The sequence below is a fragment of the Vanessa tameamea genome, chromosome 3, assembly GCF_037043105.1.
Source record: "Vanessa tameamea isolate UH-Manoa-2023 chromosome 3, ilVanTame1 primary haplotype, whole genome shotgun sequence".
Taxonomy (NCBI): Eukaryota; Metazoa; Arthropoda; class Insecta; order Lepidoptera; family Nymphalidae; genus Vanessa; species Vanessa tameamea.
In genome coordinates, this window is record NC_087311.1 from 5595076 (window position 1) to 5615325 (window position 20250).

Consider the following 20250-nt stretch of genomic DNA (forward strand, 5'->3'; position numbering starts at 1 on the left):
TATACGAAATGTCTCAACATGTACCCCTTACTGATTTTAAGTTCTTTTTGTATAGCTAAACACCAATAGGTACTTTATTTTACTGTTCTCCGGCTTAAACGACGAGTTAAGCGTGCGTCAGTTATGCTTTATATTATAGTGTCAGTCTGTGGGCGAAGGTGACTTACTATCTCGTGGCTTATTTGTTCAATTGCTTTCCCTAAATAATTTAAAAACAAAGACTGTAATATTTGTAATTTATACTCAAAATAATTTTTAATTGATTTTAGCTTGACTTAGTTCGATGAAATAATAAAATGAAAGGCTGCAGGAATACATTAATATATTTATAAATATATAATATAAATGTACAGATTCTTAAACTAGATAAAAAAAAAACAACTATAAATGAAAAATACAACTACTATTAGTTTCTAATGACCTATGAGGCCTCTTTAAAATATAATCATAATACTTACATACCTTAAATAAACACTTAAAATTTTATACAAAAATAAAATTATCCACAGGAAAAGCTTACAAAGGAGTATAAGGCATTGAACCCTCTTCGGTGTATAAAACAATGTTGATTTTTATAAATTTCAAAGTTTTCATCTCAGTTTCGTAATATATTTCATATTTATGCCTAATTGAAAAGGCTAATTCTATTTGCAATACAAGACGACCATAACTCGGAAAATCAAGAAAGAAGTAATATTTTTATATGAAAATTTCATTAAACCAGGTCAATTGTTTGTGTAGTTACCATACAATACTTTAAAAATACAACAGTACAGACAGGTATTGCAAATGACACTACAAAACGATTCTTCGATTACAATTTAAGAGTAAATATTTTTTTAAAGAATTACTAAGTATTCGAAAATTGAATTATCAATTCGTATTAGTTTCTTGTATTATTTTAAATATGATATGATAATACTTTACAAAGTGTTTACTAATTTTCTCGAATGTGTACAAAATACGATCGAGTAAATGAATCGAACTCGACGCCCCGATAACAATAATATTAATATTTATTAAACGGGAAAGTTAAGATTATTTGACGTATTGTTTATTGAAATACGAGATATATTATTGTTGTTATTATTTTAATAACAGCATATTATATTGTTCTCGTGAAGTTCTGTCCTCCAATTTTGCCTTAACCCGAAAACGAATAACATGCAAAAACAATTGCGCAATAAAATTTGCTTTCACAAATTCATTTCAAGACTTTAATATATGAAGACTATATTTCGTCTTCATATACAAATCAATATGATTTTCAGTGACTTTACCTCATAACTTGGGTTATCATCGTATTCGGTATACCTAGTCGGTAATCGTATTTTATTTCGCACTAAGTGAATCTCAATGTTCTAACATCCAGATTCTTGGCTAGCTCTCATAATATTTTTATTTGGCTTTTGCTTTACTTTCTTATTAATTCTAACTTAATGATAACATTTTTGAACGTAACATTGCTTTATGTTAGTCGAAATTTTAATAAAAGTTCACCCGCTGACCCGTAGACACAAAAACAAGTAACTCATATACAATACAACATAATTAAATAATATTATAGTTGAAATATTAATGAAACAAATATTTACAGAATAATGATAAATAATGGAGTTTCACAGTACAGTACGCAGATATCATTCCACTTCTTCACGTTCTTTAATCCTCTCGCCAAAACGACCTTCAAAGTTATCTTAACGTTACATAATATACGAATGGTTCTCGCAAAACGTATAAGTTATAGTTTTACGAAATTCGACACAATCCGTTCACTGTTCATTTCACTAAGGATGAAAACAATCACTCAAGTTAGTTCGAAGTGAGAGTGCACAATGTTTTCGTAACTTGCCTCGTGTACTATGATATAATCTTAGCGTACGGATGGTCTATGTGGCCATACTGAATGGCAAGAAGCGTGTCCTTGAGCCGTTGGAACACAGGTTGAGACTGCTTCATGGTGGGGATAGGGATGTTTTCTTCTAGGTAGCCCACGTTGCTGATGGGAGTCACCACCACCGCCGTGCCCGCGCCGAACATCTCTAGCAACTGTTTCATACGACAAATAGTTCAATTGTATTATAATGTTACTATTTGGCGTAAATTTAAGCTAATAGTGGCCACGACAATAGCACATAGCACACTACGGACCTATCGGGGGGCCTGTGTACCGTTTAGAGTTCGAGGCTATATAATATCTGATAATATTCTAGCCGTGGTGTGATATTGTAAATAGCATGTATATTATTTATACTGCCGGACTAAATTATCAAAACTTTTTAAATTCTTTATTCAAAATAATTATGATAAATTTAAAATATACTACCAAATACAAATATTGAGTAATTTTTAAAACATAAATGTAACGAAAACTTACCCGTCCTTTGCTATTGAGTTCAATAAGTCGTTCCATTGTGATTACCTCTTCCTTTACAGTCAAATCTTCCCACTGGCTTGCCAGCTCTAAAATCGACCGCCGAGTGACTCCGGGTAAGATGAGTCCATTTAAAGGCGGTGTACTTAATTGTTTATCTATATAAAAAAGTATGATATTGTATTATAGTCACTGTAAGGTCAGGTACTAGTCTTATTTAAATATTTATTATATTCCTAACAGATATATTACTCAGTCTAGAAAAATAAAATGATGTTAGCGACGACGTTTATTGCTTCAGATATGTAGCGAGAATATACTGGTCATAAGGTCAGCGTGCTATCGTTACGATAACATGACAATATGTAGCGTCTTACACGGATAATCAATTGTTGACAGTTTGACTCGTTCCGTTTAATGAAATGATATTAACTTCATCAATATTCTAATAGTATTAAATTATTTTTACAGATAAAAGGTAAAAGTAAAATACGAATGATATGTTAAATTACCTCCTTGTTCATTAATATAGACTATAAAAATATTCATAGCTCCAACTTCTGTTAGTTCTTTATCCGGTCCAAATAACCATAACACTTGTTGATGACCTAACTTGGCTGCGCGCGATGTCACCGCTGCAACAAAATAAATCGCTGTTGTATAAAGTAATATTATGGTACACAAGTAAATCGATATAGTGGCCAGATATAACGCTTTAGTTCCTAAGGTCCTGCTATGATGGTATATTGAATATAAATACCTATAGTAGGTCCATAGTTTGACCCGACTTTTTTATTGCCGACGCCGCCGGGAAATGCTCGCACGACATTCGGGTCCGCGTAAATAGAGACCGCTCCATCGCTTCTGGTCTTGTAGTAAGCGCTCACAGGACTCAGAATTGCAAATAGCATGGCCGAATCTGGCTCCATTACACCGAACGTAGGCTTTAAAGAATAATAAAAATTGAATTATTTTATCACTGATAGGTATCAGTTAGTATATTTTTGCTGGTATGTAACAAATAAAAACTACTTATTTAACAATCAAATAAGGAAAAAGTAATAAATTATAAAAGGTCTTTTTCTACACAAGATGGAAGAACGAGTAAGACTAATATACATATTATGTACATATGCATATGCAGTCGGGGCGGGCAGGTAGCAAAGTCAACGCAGCAATTATTCTATAAACTATCCATAAACATGAATATTACTAACCAAAATATATAACCCATTATCAAATTTAAATAATTACATCACCTTAAAGTAATGTCAAATATTGTGTAATTGTAGCTTGCGTAGTTAAATAGTATTTGCGTTTGTTAGCTCTCGTGGGCGTTGTTATAAAATCATAACGAAAGTAAAAATATTAAGCCTATGATTTAGAAGATGATAAGGCAAAAAAAATATTAGCCTGACTTTTATATAAACATAAGCAAGGTCATATGCCAAAATGATGAGAAGATTGGCATATTTTGCTGTTTTTATCTTTCATTAAGATAAGAGAAAATCTTGGAATGAAAATGATAACTTTATTTGCCACCTTTATTGTATTTATGTTACAATTTGTGTACTTATATAATTCATTTTGATAAGAATTTGGCTGAATAAACGAAAGATATATTACGACGTCATAAACTATTTCTTTTTAATGATGAATGAATAAAAGTATAATACTATGAATGACTACTTAGTTATAGAGCAAAGAATTATCGCCTGGTGGATAAAATATAAACATTGCTGATTGTGATGACGATTTCCAATTAATTTGAAGTGTGCCGGTGAATGAAAACATCACAATGCTAACAGCATTTTTTAAAAGAAATTCTGAGAAAAACATATCGACTATATAATCCAGTATGTACAAGTTTAATGGGTTTGTCAGTCTCAACAGAATAGCCTCCTCTCCTTTACTCTTAAAGTTAAACTTTTTACGAAAATGCATTTTGTATTCTATTTCAAAGCCGATTAGATTGAATGAATAAAGTATGCCTTATATACTTAGCTATTTTACTTCGTTTATAATAACACTATATAGAAGCGGATAATTTCTAACAATTAGTCCGTCGTTGCAGAAGTACTAATTGTTAGAAAAATTGTCGAAAAACGAATATAAATGAGCCTCACCTCTGTGCCTATTAAAGTGGGACGTAAGTACAGCGTGGACGATTCGGAGTGAGGAACCCACTCTTGGTCTATTTGAATAAGCCGGACTAAACATTTAATTAGTTCTTCGCCGTCGAACATCGGTAAACCAGATCGCTGAGCGGCTAAATTCATACGTTGCATATTTAAGTCTGGTCGAAACAATCGTATTTTATCATCAACCCCTCTATATGCCTTCAATCCTTCAAATAACTGAAACATTAGGAATACATCAATAATAATAAATAATCAGCATTTTTTAATAATTATTAATGTGAATATCGGACGTAACAAATATTATTATCTATTATTTATACATTGCACGATTGACGGATTTTACATAAACCATGTATTTTGTGTCACAAGTATTATAACTACATATTAACCTCATATTTAATAAACAAGCGTTATATATATAATATTGAGTTTGAGTTCATAGGAAGATTACAAATAAACATGTTTGTTCGCCTGATAAAATGATTTCTATGTATACCGGAGATCCCCACATACTTGTATAGCATAATGTAGAGCTTTCGCTGCCGGGTGTATCGACAAATTCTCGAAAGGAATAATTTCCGGTTTCTGCCATCCGCCCAGTTCCTTAAAGTAATTTATTTTGAGCATGTGATCTGTGAAATATTTTCCAAAACCTAATTCATTCGCTTCCGGCTTCGGTTGTAATTGGTACGGCGCTGCTAGTCTCACTTGAAGATCATCATACTGCAAGTATACAAAAAAATATTTTTTATCAATTTATTTTTATATTTACATCGACTATTTATACATACAAGTGTTTATATGCCGGTTGGATAGTAAGTAAATATGCTACTTATAAAAAAAACAGCCGATATTTTTGTTCGTAGACTTCGTAGACAAATTTTAATATTTTAGGATTAATAAAAAATAAAATAAAAATAAATTTATTGACATGAAAAGTTAACATAGTCACAAAACAACCAGTGGTCCCGCACTGGGCAAGCCTGTCTTGCGGGTACCAACTACCGGTTACAATTTCGTATGTTTAAACAAGAGCTCGAACGATATACGATCCCATAAAGAATTATTTAATAATATTTCGTTATATAAAATAAAGCAATATAAATGAAAAACAGAATAATGTGTAATACCTAAAGAACAAAAACAATAAGTAACATAAAAATAAATAAACAATAATCAGTATAATTGATAAGAGGAATAATATGTAAGTGTAATTTATTTTATAAGTTAGTGAAGTAACTTAATTAAGTAATCATTTATAGGTAGGTACATATTCATACACAAAACATGTGTATGAATATGTTATTTCTATTAACGTAAGTACCTACGAATTTATATGTTTGCATATAAATAACATGGCAAATCACTTAGTAATCAGACTGTTCACGTAATACATGAGTGGGCATGTATTACCTGAACATGCATACCTTGAAAGAAAATTCTGGTGTTATTTGAGGGCGAGGTGTCGTTTGCGGAGCTGTTACTGCTTCGGGTTCTATTTGCGGGCTCTCCTCCAACTCCTTGTAGCGCAGCAAAGAACTACAGTATCGTACTGCTTGTATTTTGTGCTGGTTTTCGTAAATCCATTTTACTAGTACCTGAAAGACGTTTCATCTGTATAATTGATACAAAACTAAAAAAGTGGTGATAGCCATATTTATTGTCTATGATTTTTTTTATTATATATTCATAAACTCTCTGTGTACATACATCAGAATTATTATATGTATTAAATATTTCCGAATTAAATTCGAAAAGGGATAAAAAAACAATTCAAACGGTATTAAAATCCGATTAATATATCCGAGAAGGCAGAGGAAAATATAAGGATAGATTTAAAAGAACACATTTAATATTCGCATTGAAAGTATGTTACTTTAATTAGGAGGATAAAATATTTTATTACAAAACTAGTATGATATCTCAGGTAAATGTAACAACTCCCATACGAAATAGCATATAAAATATAATCTGCAAGGTAAAATTAACACTGTAATGTTTTTTCCCCTTTGTTTACAGGGATGAGATTATAATTATATATTAATAATTTGTAAATACTTTAAAAATATATTCATCATTTATATTTAGAGTAGCTGTTACCGTGCAATAAATAATCCTACTGGGAAAACCCCGCTATTTTAGATACATTCGTAAAAGTTATTTGTCAACCTGATATTGCGTGATCGAAACTTGCATTACATGGTAAAAATTAAAAAAATGTTTTTTTTTTATAAAGGCTAATGAGTGAGGAGGTAGAAGTTGGTACCTTGGTTGATAACTATTAAGACGTACACAATGTTCTATTTTACTATATCCTTCCACAAAACGAGTTCACAACAGAATTACCATATTTACTATAAAAAATAAAAAAATACTATTTGGAATATAACTATTTATAAAAAGTAGTAAAATTGTCTATATTTATGTAAGACTATACCGAAGAACTCTGTAATATTAGCTAATTGAATGTGTATTTAGTTTAAAAACATGACATTAACTTTACAGTGACAGCAAAACGCATACTAAAATTGATTAACAAATATTTTAGTTTGAGTACTCGAACTTCGCAAAATCTTTATCTGTGTAGTATTTTGCAATAGGTGTAGTATTTTTTTTCCACGAATAAAATATATTTTATGAAACTTTCGATCATTATTATTATTATTATTATTACATAGTATAAAACAAAGTCGCTTACCACAGTCTGTCCCTATGTAAGCTTATTATATGTGAATTCGTAAATAAACACATTTTTTACGCTTACATTGCAAACGCTGGCTGAACCCTACGAGATCGATCAAAGTAATGTACTACAGTATTGTAAACCTTAAAAAGGTCTTCAAAAAAGTCCGTGATTGTATGGTAATCTCTTAGAGATAACACACATACATACAATAACCATTTTTTGTGCTTTACTTTTTACGAGAAATAATGGCTTATTTTCGAAGCGATTTTAAGCAATACTGCATTAATCCATACCAATTAAGTATCTTAAATACTTTGTGAATTTAATATAAATCAATATGGCCCTTTACAGAATGCAATTTAAATGAACATTTTCGATGATATTACAGATTTAAAACGCAAGGACATAGCGGTTTGTATTGTTTAATGACTGAAAATCTGTGAACGTTGTAAGACATTCTAGAGACTGGAGTATATTTAGTATCAGGCATCAGCATTGCACCCGTTAATAAATAAATAAATAAAATTTAATATAATAATAATTAAATAATAAAAAATAATTCGAAATAGAATAAAATATTCCGAATTCAAGAGATATACTTTCAATTCGCATTTATATCAAACTTAATAATATGCAAATAGTGCAAATAAATTTTTGTTTTTATTATGCGAATTTATTTAACATACATTTTGTATAATTATCACTAATTACAACTCATATTACTATAATACACTAATTGCAACTCAAATATAATACACTAATTATTACTTCAGAGTCCTCCCCTAACATATAATATTAGTACACATGCACCCTTCCCTAACACAGCCATATACATGTACATACCTATACTAACAAATCGATGACAATTCATACAGACAAATTCACAACTTTGTACTAATTGTTAAGTTAAAAAAAATCCTTTTAATAAATATTTATAACTTTGATACAAAAGTATTAATCTTTTTACAATTAAAAATTTTGCTTGTACAATTTGTCTCTATTAAGAATTCCTTCTTTCTTTCAGTTTTTAAATTATTGCATAATTTTATAAATAAATTAATAGCGACGCAAGTATAGCGACGTTTCTTGAAATGTTGTACATAGCCAACGTGTAGATGCACTGAACCTCATATACCTAATAAGTTAAATGAGAAAAGAGATTCGTAGTAAACTGGAAGTATGCTCTACTACATATACCCGATTAAAAAATAATACTCATTCAATGTGCAATATTTAGAATTACTTTTTTGTAATTATATTTATTTTTCTAAAAGTATTTTATGTACGTACAATAATTTTATTACGACGTTTGCACCACATTTTAGCACGTAGTAGCTCTCTTAAACTTATATGCTAAAAATGTCGGATTATATCAGAAAAGTACCTAATAACAATATAAAAAACAAGATATTATAAAAAATCCAATACGTATAGCAATACGGATTATTTGATAATCAGCTTAATTTAAAATGAGAATTGTTGAAGCATAATTTTGGTCAACCATATTATGTTTCAACAAAAATACTGACAACAAAATTTTTGCTATACTCTTTTTGCTAATTTTTGCTATACATTATGTGTTGGATTAAAGTTCGAGTGATTAAGGGCCACGTTTTTTTTACCCATAATAGACTAACGTTTAACCGTTCTCTTGCTTGATGTTAAGCTGCATCGACACTGTCTACAGTCTCTAGCACGCTTGCCTAGAAGATACTTGTTAACTCTAGATTTGATTCTAGCAGCAATGAAGCATGACCATTTTCTGAAGTTGCTTGATTCTAGTTTTTTAAGACTTATTATGGAAAGCTAATTGTGCATTTCTGGATTTGTAGGTCTGTAATATTTCCGAACCTGTGTTATGGTAAGCTGCATTATCCGAGACTTAAACTGCATATTTTGGAGTATAGGGTATCTATCCTTAATAACCTTAAAGTTCGGTTTACAACTATATAATGCGAGTGCACGCACATGTGTGAGTGTGCTTTAATTGATTTATTAATTAATGCCGTCGTCACAAGGACGTTCTGAGACGAAGGTCCATGCATCGTAAGTAGTCTTCCCGTCTACATACTGAATCTTAGAACTTTTCCCATCCGGCTACTGTTAAAACTATTGAATATAGGCTAGAGAACTCAATTCGATATTTTTTTCGAAGGTTTTGGTTGTATATTTATATAGTTACAAGTATGTTCTTAGGAAAAAAAATTGTTAAAGACTACTACAAAACCTTTTTCTCCTTTTTTTCCATTTTTCTGTTACATCGCAGTTCACCTACGAAGTTAAGGGGAACAACCAAAATTCCGTTACGTATAAACGAATCTGGTCCATTGGTATTCGAATCATTTCCCTATCTTAAACTTAGGTTTATTATTATATATGATAGTAACTTAGAAATGTGATAAAGTTAAAAACATCACGTAATAATACATATCTATTACGTATATACATACTGAAATCGGGCATAACATTATTAAAATTTCGTTTGAATATATGTTTTAAGAAAACTACTTTTTTTATATTTCATATACATATTATATTTAAATTAACTTAGCCAGTGAGGTTTACTGATTTAAAATCATTTCAAATATTTACAGGTACATATGATTGCTATTTTCTTGCGATCGTTTTTTGCTTAATATAAATAATTCATAAACGATGTAAGTTTAAATAATATTTAGTCTAAAAAGTTCAAAACTAAAGTTTTATAAAAAGTTAACATATTAAATTCTTATTAGCCTTAAACGTACTACCGCTATGAATGTTTAGAATCTTATCTTCGACCATTGAGTAGTCCTAGACGATATTAAACGGGTGGATTTATTTAATAACGACAACTAATCAAAGCGCTTTAAGAAAAAAATAAATATTTAATCCCACTAATAGCTCTAGCTCTAAGCTTTGCCAAAAAGCAATTTCTATACAGGCCTTTAGGTTCTTAATTCAGGGCGCCCTGCTTTTGGGCCTGGGGTTGATGGTTAAGTCCAGTCAAGTAAGGCGCCCCAGGTTTCGGTGGGGAGGGGATATCGTCAGAACACAGTTTTCACCCGCGCACTTATTGTGCTTAAGGCGAGGACTGATTTCTTTAAAAATCTTTTTTTATAAGAAAAAAGATATGTATATATATAAACTAATTTTCTTCGTCGTCTAAAGAAATTGGCGTATTCCATTAATATCGCATTATACCTAAAATAGTTTACAAAAGAGAGCTTCATACCTTGCTACGACGAATAGGCATTGTCTTAATCACAATTATTATTGTTCACTTAAAATTATCACGTTCAATCAATACTGTAACACCAAAATTGACAGTCAAATTCCAAAATAAATTTTATTAATAACTTTTCACACCGTTTAACTTTGTAATTTCATTAACAGTTCTCAGTTAACTGACTTCACTTGATCCACAACGCTAATATATAAAGAGCAAAAGATAAGATTGCGGGCTGAACTTTGACGTAGTCATTCACAATCAACACAAATTATAAGACATCACTTGATAGCTCAGCAAAACTCATCAAAATAAAGGTTACGCACCAAGTTATTTATTCAAGGGAATAATGTGCGCACAAATGATTACTGAACCGCACCAAGCCCGACTGCGTACTTGCGTAGGTCCTATAGGTGCCGACGAGGGGTCGAGCGAAATGTCTGTATTAGGTCATCGATGCTCATACACATTTTAATGAATATGTTAATATTTTTAGCGAAACAAGGTTTATTTGCGTTTTACATCTGAAAATTCGGGGGCCAATTCAATCAAACGAAGTTTGTTTACAGAAAACCGTTTTGTAATCCAATTATTACGTCAATATGGTAATTTTGACAACATATTTTTAATCAGTTCTAAACTATATACTGAAAATAAGCACAAACATACAATAATAAGAATAGTGGTGGATTTACCAACAGACTAAGAATGCTTGACGTAGCAAATTTAGGTAGTAGTTTTTTTAAACAAGGGCTTCGAAAACTCAAAAGGCTGTACTTTTTATATCCGTTACTGATTATAAATAATATAATCACAAACGTTACTGAGGCGATAAAGACCTGGAAGGTAAAGTGCCCTAATGATGATGTCCCTAAGGAAGTTACAAAACAAAAACTTTGGGATTCGCCATTGGTCCACATTACACTACACAGTTTGACACAAAATTTAACAAGTGCCAGGCTTCTAGCGTTATCAACTAAACAGTCAAGCCACTGGTTGAATTCATTACCCTCTCAATTAATTACGCATATCAATTGGTCTCCAACTGGGAACACCGCTGTGCTCTGAGCACAGATGCCCGTGTGGAAAGGAGGTGGACTCTTTCGGTTTACATGGTCTCTCTTGCCCAAGGAGTTCAGGCAGGCTTTTCCGCCACGGTTCTCTTAATGATACAATAAAAAGGGCTCTTGCCACCATCGACGTTCCTGCTCTTACAGAGCCTCGTGGAATTAGTCGTGATGACGGTAAGAGACCTGATGGATTAACATTGGTTCCCTGGGAACGAGGACGGGCGCTTGTGTGGGACGCTACATGCGTTGACACGTTGGCCCCGTCTCATATCCGAGAAATAATGTTAAGAGCCGGTGCCGCTGCGGAAAAAGCTGAAGCAAAAAAAGATCTAAATATTCGTGTCTTATGTCAAATTACTTTTTTGTCCCATTTGCTGTGGAAACACTTGGAGTAATGGTACAAAAAGCTTCATCAAAAGTATAACACCTCGCCTTATTGCCTCCACTGGTGACAAGAGGGCTGATTCGTTTTTAGCTCAGAGGATTGGAATTGCGATTCAACGGGGAAATGCTGCTACATTCTTGCCATCATTCCACGCGGTCAAGATTTATACAGTAACTATTTTTAATTCATATTTGTGTATATATTTAAGCACTTAATGTTATCAATTCTTATGTTAATAAATATCCGTGAATTTTATGGATCATATGTACAATCAATATATTTGACAAACGCTAGGATTAACCCAATATTTTTTTGGAGCAGAAGACATTTATAGGACAGTAAGTTAGTTAAGTAGAAGAGGTATATGGTTGTGGCGATAAGTTTACTGATGACTATTTTTTTTCTATTTAATTCAAGAACTTCTTTTTGGATGCATTTTGGACTTTGCACTGCATACACATACTACACAATATTTGGAAAACTTAAGTCTTCCTTTTTGGGTTCGCAGCAATATATTTTAAGTTATACTCAGCATATTACCGGTCTCTTTTCGGTTTTTATTTTATCTGCTTTCTATACACACATAGCCTATTCTGATAAAAGAAGGAATATAGATAAACTAACTCTAGATTTACGCATTCCATGCGATTTTCCAATAGCACACCTATATTACGCACTACTAACAGTTTTTAATCAATATGTATTTATTTAATTAATTTAACACTATCCCACTTACCTACTTACGTCCACTTTAATTTCACTTCACACTTTCATTCCACGGCTTATTCGACATTCAAAACTCAAATATTTGGCAAATCCATAATGAATACTATAGAACATTGAAGCTCTAGATTAATGATATTCGCGTCGATTTGATGTCAAATATGGTTTTTTGGCCTTTTTGGTTGGCTGCAGTTTCATTGGATAAAGACTAAAAACTAATATCAATCACTGATAATTTGTTATTCCAATGTGTTTATTAATTGATTAGATGTATATATTTAATTTGAATAACTGTGAAATATGATATTATATATAAAACAACTAAAACTATAGTAGAGAAGAATGAATTATTTCATTGTAAGCCTATATTTTTTAAATAATTAAAAAAATAAGACATAAAATGTTATCTTTATTTTTTATTGTTCTAGAAAGTACTACATACTTTATTTAACATTTTTAACTATGATTGTTATCTATTATTATTTTCCATTCTTAAAATTGACTAACAATTATATCTAAGAAATTTAAATTGCCCTGAAGCCCAAGAGTATACAACTTCCCATGGAAATATTGAAACAAAGAACAATACTGTCACAAGTTATTGAAGTAGTTGAAGATAATTTTCTTTTATGATAATAATTGATATTTGTGTGCAACCTAAATATTACTATAATTTGCTTCACATTTTGAAGAAAATCTACTACTAATATTCTATTTAATAATAATACTTTATAAATATTATTAAAGTAATCAATTTATAATTTAACATTTACTAAGTCTATAATTAATTGATTTCTAAACATAATCTGAGTCTACATACTATTCAAGTAATTACAAATTAAATATCATTAATATAGAGGTGGTTGTGATAGAGCATGTCTGTTTTCGTTCTTTGCATGTTTCTTTAGAAGATCCATGACTTCATTGTCAAACTCTTTTGGTGTTGGCTTCTTTTCAATAATCCAGTAAAATATGTCCCAATCATTGCTGGGAGAATTGATGAGACGATCATACATCATTGTTTGGTTCTCATTAAAACCATCCAAATGTTTTTTAGCAAAAGTACTTAGAAGAAGATCATTCTCCAGCATTCCTCTCTTGCGTGACTGGTAATGAAGTCTGAAAAAAGGAATATAACCATATATATATATTTAGTTACTTGATATAAGAAGGCATGGTAGATGGGCTATCTGATGAAAATGATTACACCTATGGACATAAGCTTTCTCAAAAATATTTTATAATATACCATCCCTTACCACCAATTTTGAGAACTAAGATGTTATGGTTCTTTATACCTGGCCTTTAGTTACACTGGCTCACTCAAACCCAACAATACTATATTGTTTCTTAGTGCTAGGATGTAAGATGAATGGCTGATACCTATCCCGTCTATGCAGCTCGCACAAAGTCAAGTTATAATATTCCAAGTATCATATTATATTCATTTGTAAAACCGAGTTTATTATTTCATATATTAAATGACGATGTGTTTAATAAATAGTTTTTTGTAAAATTGCTAAAGAGATGGTACCTGGCCTTCCTCTTTTCTAATGTTTGTGGTTTGTCTACATCATAAACTGGAATTTCCATGTAAGTCGTGTCTACATGTTGTGTAGTATCGCTAGAAAGTGTAATAGCTTGTAATTTACGAATAGCGTTGACAACCTGGAAATCATTATGCAGAAAAGTAAGGTTAAAAGAAATTTTTGGGTAACAAATTAATAAATTTTAATGTACTTACTGATCGACCGCGCAGCATAGTGGAATAATGTAATAACAACAAATTATAATTTTGTAATTGTCGCAATCTGGAAACTTGATACCAGGCAAAGTTAGGCTTTAGGAAATATAACTACATAAAAGAGAACTGTAATTTTCACTTTGACTTTGACAATAGATTTATATTTATTAATGACTTTTGAGTTGACTTTATTTTAATTACATTATTGCCAAAGTAAAATATTGTACTGACTACTGAAGATGAATTTATTCCATTACACTCTTTTTTTAAACATACATCTTATATGTTTCAAAGATATATTTCATTCCAATTGTTATAAATTGTTTATTTTGGATTAGGGTAAAACAATAGGTTTAACCAGCACATCTAAGAGGAACATTTATAGCATTAGCGTAACTGAGTTGCCGATTTTATCAATTTTTGAAGACAGAAGGTAACTTTGAAGGATGTCAATTGTCATTATGAGTTGTCAATTATCGTTTAAGTTTAAACGTCAAACAACCTTTATTTATAAGCCGGTTGCTATGACAACAAAGTAAAAACATTTCACTTTTAAGCATTAATGTTATGGATTTGTGATCGATAGGCTTCTATTTGAGCTAAAATGAGCCTTGTTCGTGAATTTATATTAAATGCAACAGGTAAAATAAAGTATTTGGATATCGCTAAACTTTATATTAGAAATAAGATTACATTATAATATTATAATAATGTATTTTTTATAATGTTACACTATTGCATCATAAAATTTTTACTAGAAGACGACAAATGACACCATAACATCATCAACCATAAGTTTAAGTTCTATTGAAGATATAGACAAAGTTTAAGGTCAACTCTTTTTCGTTTCAACTGAATGATTCGATTTGGTGGTACGGCTTTCTTCAAGCCCTACTCATACGGGCTTGCAGACTTTATGAATGAGCCAGGGTAACTATAGGCAATAGGGACCTATTCTCAAACATAACATCTCAAATCTCAAAGTTGGTGTTGCATAGGCGTTATAAGGAATTGTTACCAGTTTTTGTAGTAGGGACCACTTACCATCGGGTGGCCTATAAGTGGAAGAAACCACAAAATTTATTAAATAATCAAGAAAAGCTAGATTTTCATTTGCACCTAACTGGTACTAATACTTATACTTTCTAAAGTAATTAATTTAAAAATAATTTTAAAGTATTTGAATGTTATATAACTATTTGAATTTGAAATTTTCAAAATATTTCAGAAAAATTCTTTTGTATACCAACACAAGAAGTTAAGGAGCAAAATGAAGAAGCATTAATGAATTTTATTCATAACTCTCAATCACTTGTGCTACAAATTGTTATGAATAGTGGACAATCACTACTATTTTTTACAATGGTTAGTTATATATATATATTTTTGAACATATATAATATAAGTTTTCATCCGTGGCTTTGTCTTCGTGCTGGGGTAGGCAGTTGTAGGTTTTTGATTTAAAAAATAACCTATTAAAATTTTTGGTGTTCAAGATTGTTTTGTACTAAATTCCTTCGAATTCAGTTGGGTGGTATAGCCTTAAAAGTGTAAAAGACAGTGTATTTATAATATTAATATAGTATATGTATTAGTTCTGTAATAAATATGTATTCAACCTTATTGTAGATTCAAGATGGTATGAAAAAATCTATAATATTTTATAAAACATCTGCACAAGAATTAACTAGTCAAGATTCTCTAAATAATATAAATATTATCACTCTGACTACTGGGCCAGCAGAGTCATTGTATCAAATTTTGAGACAAATCTATAGTCCTTTACTTGCTGTGGTGAGTATTATTTAAGACATTAATATTCAATTTATCTTTAATAACAATTAAAAAAAATTGTATTTGACTCTCGAGAAAATCAATAAAATACTAAGATATTATAAATATAGATTCTTATCTTGAAATATATTTTTTAATACTTGTATAATTAATTTGTTTTACTCAGGGAGAAGATCTGTATTCAAACAAACTTCAAAAAAATCTCTCAGATTTACAAGCCAATTTGAGAGTCCTTACTCATGGCAAAGAACATGAAAATACGAAAGGTAAAGATTTGTGCAATTAAAATCCATTGATATCACAACCATGATTACAGATTTATTAATGTTGCAATATTCACATTGCAGTAATTTTGTCTATTGAAGATGAAATAGACTATTGGAAAACAATGGGACAAAAAAGGGATGCTAATAGAATGGAAAGAGAAGCAGCATCTTCATTTTGTGTGCTGTTTGAAGATGTTTTTGAGGAAATTAGGTCAGCAATGTTTTTACTAATTAAATTTCTGATTCTTCTGATATATATATATATAGCACTTGATCCAAACACACCTGACCAGCTGTAATACAAATGCAACTTGACAAATTTTGTATAGTTATTAAAAGCACATATTTTCCTGTACCCAATTTTTACCCAAAAATTATTTGTATGGGATTTTAGTAACTCCAAATTTTTGTTAGATCTGTAAAAAATCCAAGTATTTTTTACGTAACAAAATTATTCTCTTTCACTTTCCATCTCGAGTTACTGTTACAAATCAACGCAAACAAAGCTTACCTCTTTATCATGGCACAAGCCTTGTTTGTGCTCAATAGATTTCCCATTGGCAACATCTCTTGAAGTATCAAACGTTTTTTTGCCTGTGCATTATTTTTACCAGTTTGGTAGCAACGAAACGCTTATTTTATCGGCTTACAGAATGATTTTTCAATAACGCTGTATTAAAAAAAATGTAAAATATAAAGCCTGAACTCTAATTTCTATAATTCTAATTTTAACAAAGACAAAACTTTCATACCACCCTTTATTCCCTATAGGTATATGATGATACTCATAATCCTGCTAACGTAGAAGAAAAATTCCTACTCTAAGCGGGTTGAATAGGGAATGGCTTATTTATTCGGAAAAAAAATTTAAATAGCCTTTCGAAGTCCAGCGAATATCTGCTGATGTTCAATAAAAATATAAAATAACGCCCAAATTTATAAAAATAAAATGGGCAACTGTGAGCCCATGGATGTTGTAAATTAAATTAAAAAAAAGCCTTTCTTAGTGATTACTTACTTCATTGAACCCCTGTACAAAAGGCCAAGCTTGCAATGCATTAGACATTGGTTTAGTTAGTAAATAAGTAATATATATGTTTTTGTTAAATAGGTGTTTTTTTAATTCTGGACCATAAATTCATTTGGTAATTTTTTTTGTTAGATCTTTACAAACCAGTGTTATGCAAGAAGTCAAAGATTCCGCTGAGAATATTGCTGGAATATTAGATGACGTGTGGAGGTATACAGTACATCCGTATTCAGAGAATAGAATGATTCATGTTTTTGATATAATTGGTAAGCATGGAATTACTAAATCTATTATCACCAAATTTGCCAAAGAATGGCAAAACATATTTTATAATACTTTGTTTTGATTTATTTAGGATATAAATATTTTTAAAGCAGTCGAAATTAATAAAATGTGTGTTTCTATGAATTGTAATTGTAACAATGTTTATGTTTCTAAAAGGCTAAGATTTTCAGTATTATTCGTGCCTTTGCTTGTGCCTTGTGTATATATGTATAAAGAAAGAATTATAATTAAAAAAAAAAGATACAATATTATACCAATCACCTGTATTTTAAGGGCACATTATCTGCTCGGTTATTCAAAAAGCTGTTTCACAAATAGACCCATGGAAGATCAATGATGGGTTCAAAGACAATGAAATTCTTGTGCTCATGACGGAAGGACTTAATGTTGTACAAACGTGGATCGGTGCTTGTAAATCACTCACCGAGACATATTGGCCGAACTATGCTTTACATCCCTGGAAAGGAAAAACATACATACCAAATTTCTGCGTCAATTTTGAAACAAGACTCAAAGAGGTAAGGTATAAATGCGCACAATGTAAAATATATAAAAGGGATTTAAGGTAACTTGAGCTTTATGAGTGGTAAGAATGTGGTAGAAAAAAATCTGACCTGTTATTTTCTCTAAAGTAGTCACTGGATCGTTTCTAGGCTGTTGAGATAGAATAAGAATACTACACAAAACTCATTTAATATTTCAGATACATAATATCAGATCTACGCATAACCAATTGATAAAATTGCTAACTGAGAATGAGAAAGTTGAATTAAATAGTCATCAATTTTTAGAGCCTTTCAAGAGTAAGTAATCATTTCTGTTATATTGTTTTTCGTACATTTTGTACACATTTTCTTTTATATATATAAAATAATATACATGTAATGTTTGCATGTTACCTTTTTATTTAGATATTAACATTTGGATTTATAACGGTCCGAATCAGTCATGGGAATCAGCTGTTGCAAATTTTTCGGCTAAAATAAGACCTGCGGAATCTAAAATAACGGAAAAACTGAAACCACGCATGAATAATACATCTACTAAGCAGGTAACATTATTAAACTATAAATGTGACCTGTAACAAATTTATTCTCACGACGTTTATTGCAAAATTATTGTGCACTTAATTTATATAGGTATATTAATAGCAGTCTGATTTTCAGATGCTGTACGAGTTTATTAGATACAAAACTCTCATAAACAGGCCGCTAGTTAAACATGCTCTCAGCAATGAGCTAGACATCTTCGTAAGCTCCCTGCTTGCGATGCTCAAAACGATACAGAGCCAGATGGGCTCTGACGAAGTAGACGTACAGATGTACCAGCCGGCGGAGATGTCGCCCCTCGTGCAGCGAGTGCAGTGGGCTAAGCAAATGGAGGCGAAGGTTTCTTTCTATTATTTTTATTTGTTCCTCTATCCAGTTTGCAATAAAAGTGCACGTTATATTTGAAATGACATTACATTTACTTTAATAAATATAATTTTCGAATCAAAAAATGTAAAATAATAATTTACCATATTTCAGGTGAAGGAAGTAGTGATTTGCATCGAAAATTATCTCGGCGAATTCGAAAACAGCGAGGAGGTGCTGAAGCTTGCATCTCAACTTCTGAGAGATCTCAAAACTACGTACACCCAGCTGCACGAAGACTGGTCCAGAGATATCCAGGTATACTCGGCTTTAGATATCATCGAGGAGGAAAGAGATGTGCATAAGGCAAGTACCCACGGTCGGGCCCTCTCCGCAGGCGCTCGTGCGGGACGAGTCGGCGGCGGCGGGCGACGGGCCCGTGGTGCGCTTCTCGCGGGAGGAGCGCCTCATGGAGGTGCGCTTCGAGCCGCGACTGGTGCGCGCCGAGAGCGAGGCGCGCGCACTGGCCGCCCTGGCGCTGGCGCCGCCCGCCGCGCTGCGCGCCGCGCTCCACGCGCTCACGGCGCCGCTCGCGCACGCGCGCGCGCTGCACCAGGCACGTGCAGCTCATGCCTTCCCGTGCGCGTCAGTGTATTCAGTCATCGACCGAGTCTATCGTGAATCACAATCGGAGAATTTATTGCCGCGTTCCTGTCCGACTACAGGGCGCCTTAGACCCTTGGTTGGCGACGCATCGGCTATGTAATGTAGGGATTACGTTTGATACGACGCCAATATCTGTAGGCGATGGTGATTGTCGACCGTCAAGTGGCGCATTTACTTATCTAACTTTCTGCTGTAAATAAAAACAAATACAGGTGGCGTCTTTCCATAATACGTTGGGTGAACGTATGATCCCGTCGACGCGGCCCATGATGCTGCAAGCAGCTCTGGAGCTAGCGGCGCTCGTACAGGATGACCAGCCGCTGTATTGGCATGACGAGGAAAAATTGATCGAGTACACAGAACGACTGAAACGAGTGGTTCTTAAACTAGAGGGTCAGGTGCGTTAATGCTCACAAATTGTACAAGCAAATTACAACATTTGCTATTGACAAATTGCATTAAATTATTATACTGTAAAGGTATTCTTAGACATATATTGGTATGTTTGTATATATTAGCATGT

The 20250-nt window shown here is 32.0% G+C and overlaps 3 protein-coding genes across 3 annotated transcripts; 1 reads left to right on the forward strand and 2 right to left on the reverse strand.

The window, feature by feature from the left end:
* Positions 1–305: 305 nt before the first annotated feature.
* Positions 306–10679, reverse strand: LOC113397448 (branched-chain-amino-acid aminotransferase, cytosolic). The gene is made up of 8 exons (XM_026635790.2): positions 10416–10679; positions 5943–6113; positions 5029–5238; positions 4501–4731; positions 3135–3318; positions 2887–3009; positions 2378–2532; positions 306–2049 (listed from the first exon to the last, which is right to left on the reverse strand). Exons 1-8 carry the CDS (start codon positions 10434–10436, stop codon positions 1861–1863), a joined length of 1284 nt encoding a protein of 427 aa, XP_026491575.2. The 5' UTR covers positions 10437–10679; the 3' UTR covers positions 306–1860.
* A 2299-nt stretch (positions 10680–12978) lies between these two features.
* LOC113397354 (succinate dehydrogenase assembly factor 2-B, mitochondrial-like) lies at positions 12979–14503 on the reverse strand. The gene is made up of 3 exons (XM_026635656.2): positions 14332–14503; positions 14122–14255; positions 12979–13706 (listed from the first exon to the last, which is right to left on the reverse strand). Exons 1-3 carry the CDS (start codon positions 14347–14349, stop codon positions 13436–13438), a joined length of 423 nt encoding a protein of 140 aa, XP_026491441.1. The 5' UTR covers positions 14350–14503; the 3' UTR covers positions 12979–13435.
* Positions 14504–14833: 330 nt separating this feature from the next.
* On the forward strand, positions 14834–20134 carry LOC113397608 (cytoplasmic dynein 2 heavy chain 1-like). Its single transcript, XM_026636023.2, has 13 exons — positions 14834–14972; positions 15560–15696; positions 15961–16125; positions 16292–16391; positions 16473–16602; positions 17554–17687; positions 17980–18224; positions 18410–18509; positions 18618–18757; positions 18873–19094; positions 19236–19379; positions 19459–19803; positions 19940–20134. The coding sequence occupies exons 1-13, from the start codon at positions 14936–14938 to the stop codon at positions 20132–20134; spliced, it is 2094 nt and encodes a 697-aa protein (XP_026491808.2). The 5' UTR covers positions 14834–14935.
* Positions 20135–20250: the final 116 nt, after the last annotated feature.